Genomic DNA, 17,909 nt, shown 5'->3' with positions numbered 1-17,909 from the left:
TCAGAATCATAAAGATTTTTTTTGCCAAGTCTGATTGCTGAGTATATTGCATTTTAGATTTTAAATTAAACATACTTTAAAAGATGGTATGTTTAGAAAACTTTAAAATATTGTTCTAAACTTATTTTTAAACTTGTTAAAAAAAACCCAAACTCCCCATTTTCTAAAGAAAAACAAAAGACTAGTATATGTGATATGAATAAGTCCTAATTTGTGTCTACAGCTGCTGATTGCACTAAACCCCAGTTCAAAATAAATGAAACTCAGTTAAACATAAATACTGTTCAAAATGAACTTCAGTTTTATAAAATAAAGGCTGTAAGATGCTGACTATTCAAAAACTCTAAGACATAGAGGGCATGACCTTCTGAGAAAACACTTGATGCCCTGTTGTTCTAGAGGAAGCTGCCTACACAAGAAGTATCTGCAGGCTAAAATGTGATTCAATACTGTACATCCTTGCTCTTCTCTTCTTAGAATTGTCCTTATTCCTTCTCTATAAAACCTTTAAGGCGTGCCATGAAATGCAAAGTTAGGCAACAAAAATGTCTTTACATGAGACAGCAAAACCTCTTTATTTTCTCTCTTCATTTGGGAAGAGCAATGGTGTAGTTTGCCCTGCTCTACACACTCCATAAGCAGGAGGAGTAAATCTCAGCTCTGCTGACATATATTATGGGAGAGCTCCTGGGCTCTCCTGTCCATAGAAGGAAAATGGGGCTTTGGGATAAACCCCAATTAGAGGAACAAATCCTGACTCTATAAATTATCAGGAGTTTGTTTCAAACACTTGAGTCTGCCCGAGAGATTGAAGCTGTTGGGAAAGTACAGATCTAAAAACACGGCCCAGTGTCTTTCTTGATGTAAATCTTTTCATGATGACCTTTTCTATTCCGTCACTCTCCCAGACTCATCAGGACTTTTACGGAATTTCCTAACACCTCCTGCAGCTTTTATAACATCACATACATGTCATCATTCATTATAATATGGAAGCCAGCAAAAGGAGCTGTAGTGTTGGGTGCTGGTATCAGGCAGGCAATCTCAGCTGCTTTGCCATCATTATTTTCAGCTGCTCCTGAAAAAGTGAAGATTTTTTCCAAAGGCCCCTGTTTGTCACTGTTCTTCCCATCTTCTTGCTGGCTTTCTGCCTCAGTGATGGACTCTGGTTCTTCATATTCCAGCTTGGTTTGCAACACCACATGATCATTTTTGTCTAGCCATTCCTAGAAAAATTAAAATGTTAATGTCAGCAGAGATGAGTTATCTGTCAAAAGAAGCCTGGTTGTACAGATACCAATTACCAACTTTCCTTTCATAATGGTGTCTTTCCAGGATAAGCCAGGAGATGATGAAACAGAAGCAATGTAGAAAAGCAGGACATAAACTAACAGGACAGAAGAAAGACAGAGTGGCAGGAAAGCAGATAGGATTCCAGAACTGCACACAAACTCCTACTTATTCTTGAGACCACATAAAATACATTTTTGTATTTAATTAGGACCCCTAGAAAACCTTGGATGTGTAAAATACCTGGTGGTCCCTCTTTGATAGACTCATGCTTTCTTTGATCCAAGCACTGACTTAAACTAAATTAAGGCTAAGTTCAGATGAAGATTTAGGCAACATAACATATCTGTATTAATGCTTTAGTACTAATTTGAATTTTTATCTTTTTTCTTCACTTTGAGTTTAAATCTGTCTTTTTATATAAGAGTTTTCAACTTGTCGCTGAAAAATTATTACTGAGTTTTGATATTTCATTGGGGTTGAAAACGTAAATATTTAACCCATTTTCCCTTTAGAGGAAACTTACTAGCAATTAAGGTAAACACTAGAACAACTAACACAGAAAACTACACCACATATGTGATGAGTGACTCATAAGAAGCATTAAGAAAACAAAGGCAAAAACTGTACTCTATTCACTTGATAGATATTCTGTGTCTAAAGGCTTTGTGAGCATGGACCTCTATGGCTGAGAGTGGATATTCCCTGCTGTGACTGACACCTGCAAAGCTGTGAGTGTGCCAGCCCTCACAGGTTCGGCACTTCACAAACACAAAGCACAAGATCAAGCACCCTGACCTGTCATGTGCAGGAAAGGGTGCAGACAACACAATGTCATTTCAGTGGATATTGTGCCTCCTAACACCCTGAAATTCTTCTCCAGCAGTTTCTCTGTCTCTATTGCAAGTGCCTTTTCACGGTCCCAAAGCAGCACTGCACTGATTTTATGAGCATTTTCTCCGTGGATCCTCTTGGTGATGCCGCACAAGAGGGAGGGTTTGGGGCTTTTATCTTGGGTCAGAGATTCCTTGTCATAATGTCTGTGCAGAGCAAGGATCAGTAGCTACCTTCAAATTATTCTCAACATTTTGGAGTTTGCAGCTCAGCTAAGGTGATTTTTACCTGTAAGTTTCCATTATGATCATTGAAGAGATCAGCAAATGGGTACTTTGGGTCTGGTATAGCAGGCAGGACTGACATCTGAACCCTGCAAAAAGGAAAAAAAAAAAAACAAATAAAAGAAAAAAAAATGTTTTGTTATAGCACAGTTATTCATACATAAATTCAGCACAGTTCTGTACCCACATATATGTATTTTGCATTACAGTACTCTGTTCTTGATTTCTTTTTTATGTGTTCTAAAGTCAAAAAGCAGTTATAACAGTGTGATAACACCATCGGGCTAAGAGACTTTTTGGATAAATTTTCAACCCAATCCCAGTCTAGCAAAATCCAGACTTTACACAAACTTCCAGTTATTCAGCATGTGACATTTTGCTCAATGCATTAGTTGGAGCTTGTACTCTCTGGTTACCTTCCCCTAGACAGGGAAGATGGTGTACCAACCAGCTGTATTGGCTGAGTTAGTGAACACAAATGTAAATGTGAGCCGTGGAAGTGCAGGAGAAAAAACTCAATTTATGAACTGAAAGGGTAACTAGAATCACAAATACTTTCATCTATGAAAATATGTCAATTTTGGTGGTTTTTTCCCCACCAAAAAAGCCAAAATCTGGGGCTTTTGCAGGTTTGGTAGTCGTTTGGTAGTTGTTTGGGATTTTTTTAAATTGTAAATTCTAAACATGAACAGCATTATTCAACAGCCAATCTAAATATTGATATAGTCTTATTAAAGTTAAATGCACTCAAGCTTACTTTATCCTACTGCAAACAGACATTTTGATTGATTGAGGAAGGTTGAACAAAAGAATGTCCTTTCAGAAGTAGTAGTTAGAAAAATTGGCTTCTCAGAATTTAGCTAAGTGCAAGAGACAGAATTTTATCCTGAAACATTGTCTTTTACCAGAATTGTTCCAGTTTTGCAAATTAAAGGCCTGGGTGTTTGGAAGGCCAGGATGTATTATTCTTCAAACAGTGATTAAGCTGCTGACTTCTACATCTTCACCATGACTTCATTTGCCTGACAAGAATTTTCATCACAAGAGGCTTCATCCAGACTGAGAGCTATATTTTCATGACACGGCTATTTAGTAGTAACCAATAAAACTATATTTACCTCTGCCACTTACACAGAAGAATCAGGAGGATAAGCATCATTAAGACTACTGCCAGGGAACAACTTAAAATAATTACTGTCTTTGACTGAGGAGTTATGTCATCATCACATGAATCTAAGAATAATCACAAAAAGAGTATGTCAAAAACTTTCTTTTGCTTTAACTGTAAATGTTCCTAATCATGCTAAAATACTGATTTTTCTTTAAAAAGAAAAAAAAAAAAAAAAAAAGCCAGAAATGTTTCTAAGGACAAATAAGACAAGTGTAATTGTTCAATTGAGACTGAAAAGAAAATCTCTGCTTTCCCAAACCTTGAAACAAAATTAAATTGTGCTTTTATTTATCTAAATTGACCTGGTACAGGAAAACAGACGTGGCTTATAGGCAGTGTAGATGCATTATGAATGAATCAAGTATTTCTACTCACATTCATCACATTGCATTAACAGTGATAAAGCAACTTTCTGCCAAGATCTGCATTACATACACCAACTTACAATCATTGAAGCTGCAAATGCAAGTTTACATGTAGCCCTAATGTCTTATCTCTCAACAAAAAACAAACAAACAATATCATCAAGGAAAGAGACAGCAAATCACAGGAGCTGATACCCAGAAAGTAACTAGAGGCAGGCTAAAACCTGACATGCAAGTATATAGAACTAATGAATTTGTGCATTTTCCTGCATTCTCAGTGTTCTTCCTGCAGCTTTTGCAATGCCACCTCAAACCTCTGCCTCCTACTGCTGGCCTTCTGGTCTCCACAGAAATGCTCAAACCCCTGGATGATTATTCATACAGAAGCAACTGTCCAGCCTGTTCCACCTCCTTGCTCTTTTTAACTGCCAGGAAACCACAAGTAAAATTGTGACCTCCAGGTAAGTGAGGTCTTCAGAGTTTATGAAATTTCTTGAAGCATCACAGCTTCATCTGATTATAGATTTGGAGTCAATAACTCATTAAAATCCTGAAGAAAACTACTTGCCCCAGTGAAGGAGTTGTGTCAATGTCACTTGTGATCCAGGGGCACACAGAATCTCTTAACCACTTAGACTGCCTCCTCTGGGATGTCCATCTTTGCAGGCTGATTTGATCTGCTGACAGCCTCTGGTCAAATGACTCAGATAAGGCTGAAAAGTTGTCTGCTCTCAGAGGTGCAGAGGAAAACACTGTCCTTATTTCCTGAGGGCATTGCCAGCCACACCTGAGGGCATGCTTGCAGGCTCACAATTTTCATAGTGGGAGAGTCTTCTCTGTAGGTCAGCACTGTGGCCGTGAGTGTACAGGCTACCTATGGTCCAGGATTTCATCCCAACTAGGTTGTCTTCAAGAGAGCTAATAGCCCATTGCATTTTAGAGAAGTCAGATCTTGTTACTCTGAACAATTGAGGCTTTCATAATTCTGGTAAGGTCTAATGAGTGGCAGTTTGTGCTTAGGTAACATAAATGTGTTTGTATGGTGTACATTCTTTTTTTTTTCCTGCAGAAAAACTGGGATTTGTTTTTGATGAGCAGTAGGAATACTGTTTGCATTGACAACCTAATTCATGTCAGTCACCCTCAGTTAAGTGCAACTGTCTGGTAAGAAAGCAGTGCTGATTCTGGCTTTGCTTCCCTTCAATCTCTTTTTCCCCATCCTCCTCGTTTCGATCAATCCAACATCCTTGGGCATCAGACCTCTGTGACCTGTGGTCCTGTAGTACAACTGGATGTACTTGCAAAAACTACCTTCAAAAATTAGACATCAGGGATTTTCTTAGAGTTCATATTTGATGTCCAAATATCATATACGGGCACTCCCCTTCAACACACACATCCACTGAGCCCTCATGCATTACATCACTGTCACTGGGGATCCTCAGTGCTATTGTAACACAGATAATAACACTCTTTACTGATTATGGCACTAATTGATAGCTTCAGGGGCCATAAGGAGCAAAGTGGATAAAGTCAAATTAAACAGGCACAATTAAACATTCACATGAACTTTCTTTGATAACACAACATGGAGAACAATAGTACAATAGTGCAACGTTCATTTGCTGCATGTCCTCAGCTTCTTTTGCAATCACTCCTTCTTCTTTTGCACTTAGACTATATATATATATATATTTTAGGTGTTACCTAATAACGTGCCATTCATCCAAAATGTTTCAGCTGCCCAGTCACTGCTGTATTTAACCACGTTGCAGTGTGGTACCAGTCTCGTCAGTCTGGCCCGGAAAGAGTAGCACTTCCTGGGATCGAAGCCTTGCTCTCCAATACTGCAGCACTTGGAGGTTCTGGACTGAGAAAGAAGGTTTATCATTGTCAATTCTGGTTTTTAAGACAGTGCTTCAAAATGCTGCACTCAGTCATGACCACAACTAGGACAACGAAAAAGCCAATGCAGAACCTCAGAAACAAATGTTACCTTCTCTGAGTTTTGAGGAATTCCGTTTCTTGATTGACTTTTGACTATTCATATCCATTCCTTGTTGTGTGGTATTGAGTTGAAGGTCCTAACAATCATTGCATAGTGCACTATGTTACAGTTGCATATTTACAATACACAAAGACACTCAAATCCACAAAATATTTACAAGTTATATTTGAGAATGTAAAGGTTTAAGTTAATGAAATAGTGTTTGAAAATTCTTTGCTGATTTTAGAATAAATAAGAATCTTGTGTAATTTCTTAACTACTATTTCATTAGTTTTTCTTTTTTTTTCTCTCTTCCTTAATCTGTTTTCTGTTTCTATCTTTCCAAACTCCTCTATTCTGAATATATGCCTTTTCCTTAGATTGCTCTCAACTCTTAGGGTGGGAACTGCCTTTAAATTTATAACTTATTTCTGGAATGGTAGAAACCCAGAGTTCTAAAAATCTAGATGTTTTCTGCTAGCAGATATATTTGAAAATATAGGATGAGAGAAAATTTGGAAACAAACTTATTTTATATTCTATGGATATGCTTCTTCCAGCTCCTTCTAGTGTTGAATAAAAATGTGGTGTTCCACTGTTTTCAATGTTGATTAAAAATGTGACATACAACTCACTTGCCACTCTTTGTCAAACTTGCTTTTGTACTGAAGCTCAAATCTCAAGCACCATGCATTTCTCTCAGGTTTATTACAGCTTACAGTAACAGTGTCCTCTTTCCAGAAGAAGGTCACATTTTCTGGTGGACTGGGCTTTACTGAGAAGAAGAGAAACAAATTTTGCTATAGCATCCTAAAATGAACTCTTGCCTTCTTGTATTGTGAAAACTCTGCCTTCCTAATTTAAAGGCTTCACTCTGATCCTTGATATTTGTCCTTTGTTACCTAACCTTTTTGAAATTAATTTTGTTATCAGTGGGTGTTTAATAGTGAAAATTTGAGGATCAGGCTGCAGTTTTCCATAATTTAACAGATATTGGTAAAATTAAGAGATATAAAACCATTCTCAAAGTTTGATGCCTTGACAGATTTGTGTTTAATCCCTTTTGCTAAAATATTATTAAGAAGTTTGGAATATATAAATTTTTTCAGATAATTGTCCATGGTATATATTCTGTGTGATTTCTATTAGGAAAAAAAAAATTGTTCCACTTTGAATGATGTAGGTATGCAAAATTCCAGAAGTTTTGGATAAATTAATCTCACACCAGATGGTAAATATGTATTTGGGGACAGTAAAGATTCAATAAAAACAGGAACATATCTCTACTACTAGTAGGATGTCCCTTTTACTCTGCCAGACTGTACCAGAGCTACTCAGCTAATTTCTATTGGCATCAATGATGGTTTTGTGACAGCATCTTTGACAAGAAGCTGTTTGCTGCCTGGTATTGCATGAAAAACGGCAAAAGAATGAAGGTTGAAAATATGAGAAATATCACACAGTCAGCACTAAGACAAAAAAACTATTCATTTTCTTGTTCAGCAGGCCTGCACTAGACAAAGAACACCCATATATTTATATTTAGTATTTTCCTTTGGATTTTGAAATTGTATTTTGGGACAAGTCTAACTGTCCAATGTTGTCTCACTTAACTGCAGCTGCACACAAGCCTATGTAACTACAGCATGGAACAAAAATCAGCATGAAATAACTGTAGTTTTGTTTTGATGTGCACAATGATAACATTTTATATGCCATATAAGAGATTTCTTCTCAAACTTAGAAAACTGGAAAATCTGCCAAAGTAGTCATGATTCTTCATACTTACTGTAAAAATCAGCTTTTAGATTTTTAGCAAAAAGCACATCACTTCCATTGCTGTTCCTGATAGAAATGGTAAGGGTAGGTCCTTCTGTCTTAAAAAGACATCCAGAATTATAATCTTGATCCAATAAATAGATGGTACATGGCTTCCAAACTTTGTTCTTGCCTTCACCAAATCTGTAAGTGAAATAATATTGGTAAATGGAAAACTTAAAAATTAAGTTAATGAAATTTTTAATGCTTTTTTTTTTTCTTCAAATGTTACGTCAAGGGAAGTCTGAGCATAGTTTTTATTGAAGTGACAAATTTCATAGTGGTATGAGGGAATTCATCACCCAAACTTCACCTAATTTCCAGCCCTGGGTTTGGATGCAGTCTGAAATATTCAAGTTTTGTTCATATTGTTATTTTCTAATAAGGGAATGACTTGCTCAAACAGATGCTCTCATGATCCTGTTTTCAAGATGTACTGTGAAAAGTTCTTCCATATATATAACCGAGAAAGAAAATATAAGCACTATGACTGTCTTTAACCAAAATATTACACTTCTGTTAGTCATTAATGATCTCAGTTAATAAGGCAAATATATACATATATGTGGAGAAAACATTTTCGATGGTGTAATTAGCATCAGCAATGCACAGAACAGGGACAATGACAGAAGAGGGACAAATCTTTCGTATTATGTCTGCTGTGACTGGTTACTCACCAGGTTTATTGATTTGTATGCTTTTGTAAGTTGTGAATATAAACAAGTTTCATGCTGGATATTAAGAAATATTAAAAGAATTTCTAGTTCAGAGAAGACTCAAATGGGTTTGGATATTTCATTATCCCTAAGTAAATCCTTTAACAAGAGAGGAATAGGCACTGACAATACTCACGTGTAAAAAAATGACACATTCTCATTGGGAAAAAGCTCTCTTGTTGCCCATGTGATCTGCATCTTCTCATTATTGAAGTTGATTATTGTGGTGTTGATGGCATCATCCCCACCTGCTCAGGACATTTACAGAGAATATGATTTCAGGAGTGAGGATGAAAAGCATCCCTTGACGTTAGTAGGCTGTCAGTGTCTCTGGGTCTGGATTGAAGGCACTTGAGACGGTAGTTCATGTTTGGACTCGGGTGTTTATTATATCTTATCAGTAAAACAGTCTCACAAACCTGAGTTCAGCAGCTTTTCATTAGAAGGCACAAAATGGCTCACAATTTCTTGTTACAAGGTCTTTTAAGACTAAACTATCCAATTAAGAACTGACACATAGATTATTTTCCCTTTTAACCCAATAACCGATCCCAAAGAGCCCCCAGTGGGGACTTTTCTGCCCAACTACAAAATGCCACCCAAACCCATGGAGAAGAAGGAAGAAGAAGCATGAAGAAGAAAAACAGGAAGACACCCTGTGCCCTCCATCTTGCTTCCATCCACAACATACTAAAAATCCCAAAACCTAAATTTCTCACCAAGTGATACACCTACACTACTCTCTATAATCTATTTCACACTTTTGTGGATTCCAGTCTATCTTGAAGTCTAGGAAACTTTCTCCATGAATGAGGATCAAAGTCAGTGCTCCCCTGAGGGTCAGAGCACCCCAGAGCAGACAGAGAAATATTCCTGGTGCCCTGGGTTTCCACAGTAGGAAATCAGTATTTCTAAGATATGTATGCCATAGGCTCAGATGATCATAAAACAAGAAGACAAAAGAACATCCAAAATACAAGGAAATAGAGTAAAACAACTTAGAGAGGTTGAAATTAGAATTTCAAAATAAGGAAATGAAGGCATGCACAGTGACACAAGAGACTTGGCCACATTGTCCCAGGACCAAAAAGTGTAGGCTGGGCCACGTTCCTGCACTGCTTGAGGCATACACCTTGAGGACAACTTTCCCCAAAATAACTGCTGAAGAAATCTGGGAACGAACACTGTAGGGAACACCTGTGAAAACTGTCAGATGTTTGCTGTGAGAAACCAGGAACTAACACCAGAAATGCAGACCAGTCAAGACCCACAGGAAAACAGAGCAGATCAGCACAAGTAAATGCATTGCATTTTTGATCTATGGCCCGTTCCGCCTTAAGTACAAGCACAATCATTTAATGTCCCCTGACTGCACGCAGACATTATTTCCTCTCCGATCATCTCCTTGACACTGTTCTTGCTAGGGACACAGGATTCCACAATCAGACATTGAAGATAAACCTGACATTGAAGAAATGAAGAAATTAAGAAGGCAGAAGGATTAGAATTCCATTCTATATAAAAAATTACTTATTTTGCATTCTATAAGATGTGAAATTGTGTTTACTTGAGTGACTAAAGAGGAAGAAAATGTATCATCAAGAAACCACTTGAAGGCAAAATTTTCAGACTTCTCCAGCTGTGAAGTGTCTACCACTAAAATTATTTGTTGGAATATTCCTGTCTAGAAGGAAAATATAGGATTTTAGCTTTGATCGCTGTGTACATTTCATGCTCCTCTGGACTTTTGAAGGGGTTTAAAATTTTAAAATATTTCTTATGGGCTTTTCATTATATCCAGTCATTTAAATGATTTCATGGATAACTATTCTCATAGATGCTATCTTTTGCTCTGTAACATGGGTTCAAGTAAGCATCTTGCCTATTTTCATGCCTTTATCTGTGTCTAGGTGCTTTATGACTACTCTAACTGAGTTATAACATTTTTGTTTCTGTTGTAACACATAGTCTTGTCAAAAGCATTCATGACAGTTATAGCAAAAATTCAGGACATACTGGGTAGATGTACCTTCTGGTTTCTGCTATGTGACTCGTGGAGCTATGGAAAAAAAATTCTGCTCTGCTCTTACTCAAGAAAAGGACTTGAAACTACCTCCTCCATCTCTTACCTACTGCCTGCAAACTTGTTTTGTATTGTTTTCTCCAACAGAAAACGTTGTTTACATGCTGAGGCAAAAACAGAAGCAAAAAACCTTAAAAGGTGTCATAAAGTGGAGTTTATTCAGCCAGTTCTACCTCTGTTGCAACAAAGTACCTAAAACAAAGCAGCTCATTTTACATAAGACTTCAAGCTCTTTGTAATTCCCTTGTGCAGGTCTAAGAGATGATCTTGTCTTTTACTAAAGCCACGAAGAGATATGCAGGCAAAGTGCCTAACAGTGGATTCTTGGTCTATGATTGTACTACTACATTTTAATTTTTATGGACTACTTTAGCATGGTTGTGCTGTGCAGCATGTAATGTAACTGAAATCCTTTAATTTTTGGACTTAGACTTTCTGTAAAACTAGTTTAATGTATATTTAATGTGCATTAGGTGTATGTTCTCCGTCCTTAAGTAAAATTGACATAATGAAAAAGCCTATACCTGTTAGAATGGAGAATATTGTAATGTCCTGAGATAATTTTTATTACTATATAATGAATCCTTTCCATTCCCTTTAGAAGTTACAGAATATATACTTTCTACTTTTAGATAATTAGTCTGATTGCCTGTATTTTCACTTTGAGAAAAAACTGCTAATGATCATGCTTCAATTATGAAAATAAGAACAGGAAGAGTACTTGCTTTCTTAATTGCATATTTTCAAGGGTAATTAATTTCAAAATTAATTTCTGATGCTGTTTCTATGTGTACAATATTTGGGCAGAACGACAGAAAGCAAAATGTTCTTTGTAGGGTATGTTTTTGAATCTTCCACAAGACTGGGCTGCTCAGAGCCCCATCCAACCTGGCCTTGAACAATTCCAGGGACGGGGCACTCACAGCTTCTCTGTGCAAGCTGTTCCAGTGCCTCACCACCCTCACAGTAAAGATCGTTTTCCTAACGCCTAATCTAAATCCAGTCTCTTTAATTTTAAGGCCAGCACCTCTTGTCCTGTCATTACATGCCCCATATGGAAAGTCTCTTTTCATCACAATTGATCTGAGGTGTTCAGTCAATTTGGTCACAGGGGCTGTGCAGGTACAGAACAAAAGAAGGAAGAGGGAAAAAGGAGTTTATAACATAAATATAGAACACTGTAACAGAGGCAAGGAAAGTAAAAGCTTGTTTTAAATATCTCAAAAAGGAAAAAAAACCTACAATGCTATGAGTTTTATCCCTCCAAGTTTGGAATTCTTAAACAATACTATAATGCTTATTCTTTCTAAATTAATTTTCTCTTACTGGACAGTATAAATAACTTCTTTTTTCTTTTTCTTTGCAAATTATTTTTCTGAGGAAATTGTTAGAATTAAGAGGGTTAACACTGGTTCATTAATTGTGAGAGAGATCACACAGAAATTGCTTATCCAAATTTTTTTTACACATCTGACAATTAATGTGGTGACAAAATTTCGACTGATTTTGCCTCTCAGCTAGGTGATCTGTGCTTGGGAATCTCTTTGAACCTGTGACTGTATATCCTACAACCTGCCAGCAGAGAAGTAAAGATCTGGTAAAGTTGTAAGCTCCCCTTCCATCTCTGTGCAGGTCAATTGTTGAAACCCTTTTTTCAGGGTGCCAAATTTCCCCTCAATACCAATGTGAAAAGGGCACCAGCATTAAAGCCCTGAATCCCATAGCATTCTTTCAAGGGGGAGATTGATCTTTTCATACTCCCAGTGGGTTATTTGAGGTATGGCTGGCTCTAGAGATGGATACTAGTAAGGAAACCAGAGGAATCCCATGGCATTTCCACACAATCAAAGTGGACACCAACTAGCCTGTTGGAAGGCAAAAAAAAAGGGACACCAATTAATTCTGAACCTTAAACAACACTATTTGTTCTCTATTTTTTCAAATGTATTATAACTCTGCACTACTTATTAGAGGCTGCAATTCAGAGGTGAAGACTACATTTTGGGTTTGGTGATGAACATTTTTGTATGGCAAAGAATATCAGTTTGACTCCAGTCCTGAAGTGATTTATTCATGGACCTAACTCTGAGTAGTTGACTTCAGCAGGATTGGTCAGATTGTATCAACTTAACAACATAAATAAAAATATCTAAATCAGAATATTTTTCTGCAAAATATCCCTACATATTATGAATTTAAATGCTGGGATTTTAAAAATCAAAGTATAAACTCCAACAACTGCAGTTATTTGTGTATTAAAAGGGAAGGCAATACATTATTAAATTCTTTAACAAGAAATAGAAAGTTAATTGAAATTGAATAGAAATTATAGTAAACCATCTGGTGATATATACATATTCTTTCCTTTGCTCCCATTAAAAAAAAATTCATAAAAAATCAGTTTCAACAGAATTAAATAGGTATGTAGGACAGAATCTTACCAATCTTTTATCATTAAAGACTTTGTTTTCAGAGCTCTAGTTGGAGAAATTTTCTTCTGTGCTTCCTAATTTCATGAGTTGTGAAGCCTTTTTGAAGTTAGTATGAGTTGTACTTTTTGTAAACGTACAGTAGGTATTTGCATGTATCTTTTGAAATTATGACATGTATATTTTGCATAATTTAAATTTCAAAATGAAGGCATGCATAACCTAAGTGAGTTTCTTTAAAGTTTAGCGTAAATTGGCATCAAGTCCTCTGAGGATATATACAGTTTATCTGAAATATATTTTTTCTTTTTGATGATGTTTCCCTTGTCATTAACTGAAAAGGTGTTTGGTTCAAAGCAAGTATACACCTATACTTCTGCAGGCAAAATCATTTGTATCTTCTGTTAGTGGAAAGAGAAAGAGGATAGAGAAGACAATTTCTGTCCCTTTATTTATGATGAAAATTTTTTAAATTCAGCTGTGACATCATAGATCACTCTCAGCTGATATGTCAGCTCTCCCACAGTAATTGCAAATATTTAAAGCCTTCTTTTCTAATTGTGATCCTGGAGGCATACAATACACCAAAGCAACACATTCATAATTATTCTTCTTATTACAATAATGGATAGATGAAAAGGTCAAAAATGTTATGAACAGGCAGTCTCTGGGCTAAAAGAGGTGGCACAACTTTCTGTCTGAAGATGAGCTCCTGGTCTACCTAGGTATGCAGCATGCTGCAGTGCTGGAGGATATATACCAGTGCCCTGGAGCAAGAGCTTCAGAGAAATTATCCAAGCCCACACCTTCCATAAAACCAGACAGGGACTGGTAAGGTGTCCCACAATACTTGAACATCACAGGCCCTACTGGCCACCTAATTCTTCTGAGGACAGAGAAGCATGGAAAATACCACTATGGTGTGTGGAGAAAGTAGTTCTTCAGGGGAAAAAAAACAACATTTCCTTGAGTAAAAAATTATGCAAATGCAACCATGAGAAAGAATATGAGCAAGTACATTCCACCTCCTTTCTATTTTTCAAAGTTTATTACTGAGAAAAGATACTACTGAAAGGGAACATGTAAAAAGGCTAAATGTCATGGAACAAATTTTTAAAAAAAGAAAGGGAGAGGCAGAATATCAATCTTCAAAGATAACAGAATGAAACATGCATGTACTGGAACAGTTGCAACCTCATTGATGCATAACAAAGAAGAAAAAACACTTTTGATTTCCTTAGACCGATGAAACCTGATAAGTAACCACATGTTGAACTTCCACACATTGCAGTACTCTGTAGAGAAACTACTGGAGAAAAAGACCAAGATCTGAACTTATAGTCTTTAGTTACCCTTCATATTGATGAAGGAAAGTTTTATTTTTTTGATAGCAAGAAATGTAGGCGAAAGTGCCGTTAGTGCGCAAGGCTGCTGAATTGAAAGCATAGGACAGAGAATGAATAGCAAAAATCTTTTCAAGAAGAGGAAAAAAGCCAGCAAGTGAAAGTTCTTTATAGATATATTGAGACAAGGTATAATTCTTATGGCATAATTCTTAGAATCCACCAAATTCAGTGCTTTGGTGTTTTTCTCAGAAGGTCGCTGACCATTGCCAGGCATCACAACACTGCATAAAATCGGTACCAGAGCTCTAATTTTCAAATTTTGTTCCACAAAGGCATGCCATGAGCACTGCATGGCTATAGGTGATTGCCATCTCAGGGCAGAGAAGTCACCTTCTCTCGCAGGACAGCCAGTGACTCACAGGGACAATCAACCCTGGGGAATCAGGTGGTGCAGCATTGCCAGAAATGGTATATATTTACCATATGTATGGCAGAACAGAGACGTAACTTATAGGTTGATAGCACGAGATCATAACTTTAAAGAATTTCTTTTTCCTTATAAAATGAATGACAGGGAATATGTGGGAATTTAACTCGAGTGAAGATTAGATTTTTGATGTAAGTGTTGAGTTTTATTTTTTATTTCTGTAGTAATGCATTTATGTTTGACAAGCTATAAGTAATGGCATTGCAGACAAATACCTACGACAGAGATGTTCTTAGGTAGCCAAACAACTGGTCTCTAATAATTTTGCTGTGTAATAGTATTTTTATCTTGATGCTTTCTCAGGAACAAAGTATTGCTGATCTTTTCCCATAGTGTTCTTTTACAGTACTAAGTGCAGAAATCTTACCTTGCATGTCTTTTATCCTTCTTTTTTCGTTGAAGGGTATTCTTTTTTGGCTGCAATCTACTCTGTTAGAAAACTTTCATAGAAATCTGTTATATTTTGCTTTTTAGAAGACCACTTTTGTTTCTGCTGGATATTAATTTTTGTTTGGTTCAATCTTCTAATCAAAAAAAGCACTGAATATTCTAACACATGAGGTAAAATATACACAGAAATATTGATATATACACAGAAATATTGCTAGCTGATAAATCAATTTCTAAATAAATATATGGGGATTTGAACTTACCAGATGATTGTGACTGAGAAGCCACCATATTGCCTAGTATGAAGATCATTGAATATGCTTGAAAGATGAGTCTCATGGTTGGAATGACTGTGAAGAGATGAGTAATCATAATCTCTGGATTTACTATTTGATCACTTTGTACCAGATGCTGGAGGGAAGTGGAGGAAATGACAACAGGAAATAAAAGATGGCTTATCTATAGCTACAAACAAATCAGAAGTAACAGACCTTCTTCATACAATGAAAAAAAACATATAATCAGAATATGAGTATCTCTTTTCCCAGCTTTATCTTCTCACAGCTGTAGCAATCAGAGGAGACCATAGCCCTGATGCAAACCAGGACGAGGCAGCTGTGCAGAGGTGTGACCACAGAGTATCACAGAATCAATCACAGAGACACACAACACGCAAGGTTGGAAGGGACTGCAGTGGGTGCACCTGGTCCAATCTCCCTGCTCAGGCAGGCTCATTCCACAGGCCCAGGATTGTGCTCAGGTGGTTCTTGAATATCTCTAGTGAGAGAGAGTCAACAGCCTCTGCACCATCTCTTCCAGTCACATGCATAGTAAATTTCTTCCTCATATTCAGGTGGAATTTTCTGTGCATCAGTTTCTGCCCATTGCCTCTTGTCCTATTGCTTGTCACCCCAAGAAGAGCCTGGCCCCATCTTGACACCATCCCTTCAGAAATTGACAGACATTGATGAGGCATCAGGAAATGTACAGTAACCTTCTTCTCACACAGGGGCTCTCTTGGGCAGATGATGAAGTCAGTCATGGTGCATGTGAAGTGCCCTGGGCACATACACCATGCTGCCTGAGACCCCTGAACAACATTTTGCTGCAAATTTCTCGAGAGTAGGAGCTTGTCTGCCATGCCTGGTATGGATGGCTGGGAGTACACTCAGACGTGCTGCCATGATTTTTTTTTTTTTTTTTTGGCTTGTTTTGATTCCTCTTAGATCCCTACCTGAAATGTTCACAGTCCCAACAGATCTGTTTGTCCAATGAGACCTTTTTCAGCTTAGTCACATCCTCAAAGTCTGCATGTCCCAAAAATACCCATTCAAATCTCAGTAATTCTTGGAAACCCCAGCACAACTCTCTGACATACATAACAGTATTATTTTAACTGTCTGGTCCCTGCTTTGATCAAGTTCCTCCAGGGAGTCATTAATTCCTGGAACTAAAGTAACAAGCAACACAAACGTCAAATACTAAACTAGGTCGTAGGTGACAGTTAATGGAAAGCTAATATCACTCATGCTTTCCACAGTCAGCATTGCAAAAGTCAGTGAGATAAACAAAGGCAAAGGTCCAAAATCCTCTGGTTCCTCAGGACATGGTGACCCCTATATGTCCCTCTTTGGGTTAAAAACCACATTTTTCTTCCAAAAATGAGTCTTATCTGTCCTTAGAGAACATGTGAGTGTGATGGAGCCAAATTTGTCCCTTTCTGCTTTTCACACAGGTAAGATACACTGGGCTTCAGAGCTCCTAAGGTAGTTCATTGTTAGGAGGGAAGGGATAGAGGAAGACAACAAACAAAGAAAGATATCTAAAACACCTCTTGGATTATAATTATTTTGATTTTGAGACGTTACATCTAAAACAAGGTCTAATTCTCAAGCAGCAACATCACATTTTCACTCACCTTTTCCTTACAGTATGTATGTTGGTACCACAAGTAATTATCCCTCCCACCAGTCTTCTTTTTTGTACACTGAGGTCAAACAAAAATGAGCCAAAAATCTCTCCTTTTACTACTTTGGAACTCAAACCTAGGGCTGAGGTCCTGCAGAATAAAAATGACATCTAGGTCAAACAAGCTGCTTGCATTAAGCTGATGCATTGTTGAGCTATTTTTGCTACTGCTGAGAGAAATATCAGATTTGGCACTGAGGGATGTAGGGCTTTGGTGCCTCCCACCTCCCTCCCATGCTGTCAGATAGTGGCCCAACCACCTACCTTAGGTTCTGTTTACTGGAAACCAGCTCTGATTACCTGATTTGACTTTTCTTTTACAATCTTAATCTGTGAACTGAGCAGCGGTGAGTGATACCATAAGATCTGTTCCCCTGGAGGACTTTTTCTGCCTGCCTGCAGGAGTGTGCTTGATTAACTCGCCCGTGTCCTCTGGGTCACTGCTCTCAAGAGGACAAGGACAGAGAGTTCTCACAACGTGGCCCCTCTTCAGGGCTCACACACAGAGCTGTTGGATTGTTTGGACTGACAAAACAAGATTCATCCTGCACTCATGCAGGAATGGGGAAAGCAAATGGTGAAGGTGAGATGAAAAGTAGCAGCCAGGGGTTCTGATGCTGACTGCTGGAAGAGAAAATTCTTATCAAGACACACAGAGGATGAGAACAATGCAAGTAATACAAGCAAATTAAAAGAAGCCCTTTTGACTTCATATTTCATTTTGGATCAAACTGCACAGAC

At 37.5% G+C, this 17,909-nt stretch overlaps 1 protein-coding gene across 4 annotated transcripts; it reads right to left on the bottom strand.

Moving 5' to 3' along the window:
• Nucleotides 1-550: 550 nt before the first annotated feature.
• CRLF2 (cytokine receptor like factor 2) lies at nt 551-17,537 on the bottom strand. 4 transcript variants are annotated; one of them, XM_063150509.1, is made up of 9 exons: nt 17,433-17,537; nt 15,464-15,550; nt 8,602-8,713; nt 7,721-7,893; nt 6,567-6,706; nt 5,652-5,814; nt 3,527-3,641; nt 2,413-2,497; nt 551-1,226 (listed from the first exon to the last, which is right to left on the bottom strand). In XM_063150509.1, exons 2-9 carry the CDS (start codon nt 15,537-15,539, stop codon nt 954-956), a joined length of 1,137 nt encoding a protein of 378 aa, XP_063006579.1. In that variant the 5' UTR covers nt 15,540-15,550; nt 17,433-17,537; the 3' UTR covers nt 551-953. The 4 variants fall into 4 exon arrangements, with proteins under 4 accessions (XP_063006579.1, XP_063006582.1, XP_063006578.1 ...); XM_063150512.1 differs by lacking the exon at nt 15,464-15,550 and having other exon boundaries at nt 17,433-17,445; XM_063150508.1 differs by lacking the exon at nt 17,433-17,537 and having other exon boundaries at nt 15,464-15,665.
• Nucleotides 17,538-17,909: the final 372 nt, after the last annotated feature.

The sequence above is a fragment of the Melospiza melodia genome, chromosome 2 (genome assembly GCF_035770615.1).
Source record: "Melospiza melodia melodia isolate bMelMel2 chromosome 2, bMelMel2.pri, whole genome shotgun sequence".
NCBI classification, from domain to species: domain Eukaryota; kingdom Metazoa; phylum Chordata; class Aves; order Passeriformes; family Passerellidae; genus Melospiza; species Melospiza melodia.
The sequence above is the reverse complement of the archived record's forward strand: the minus strand, read 5'-3'. Positions and strand labels throughout refer to the sequence as shown.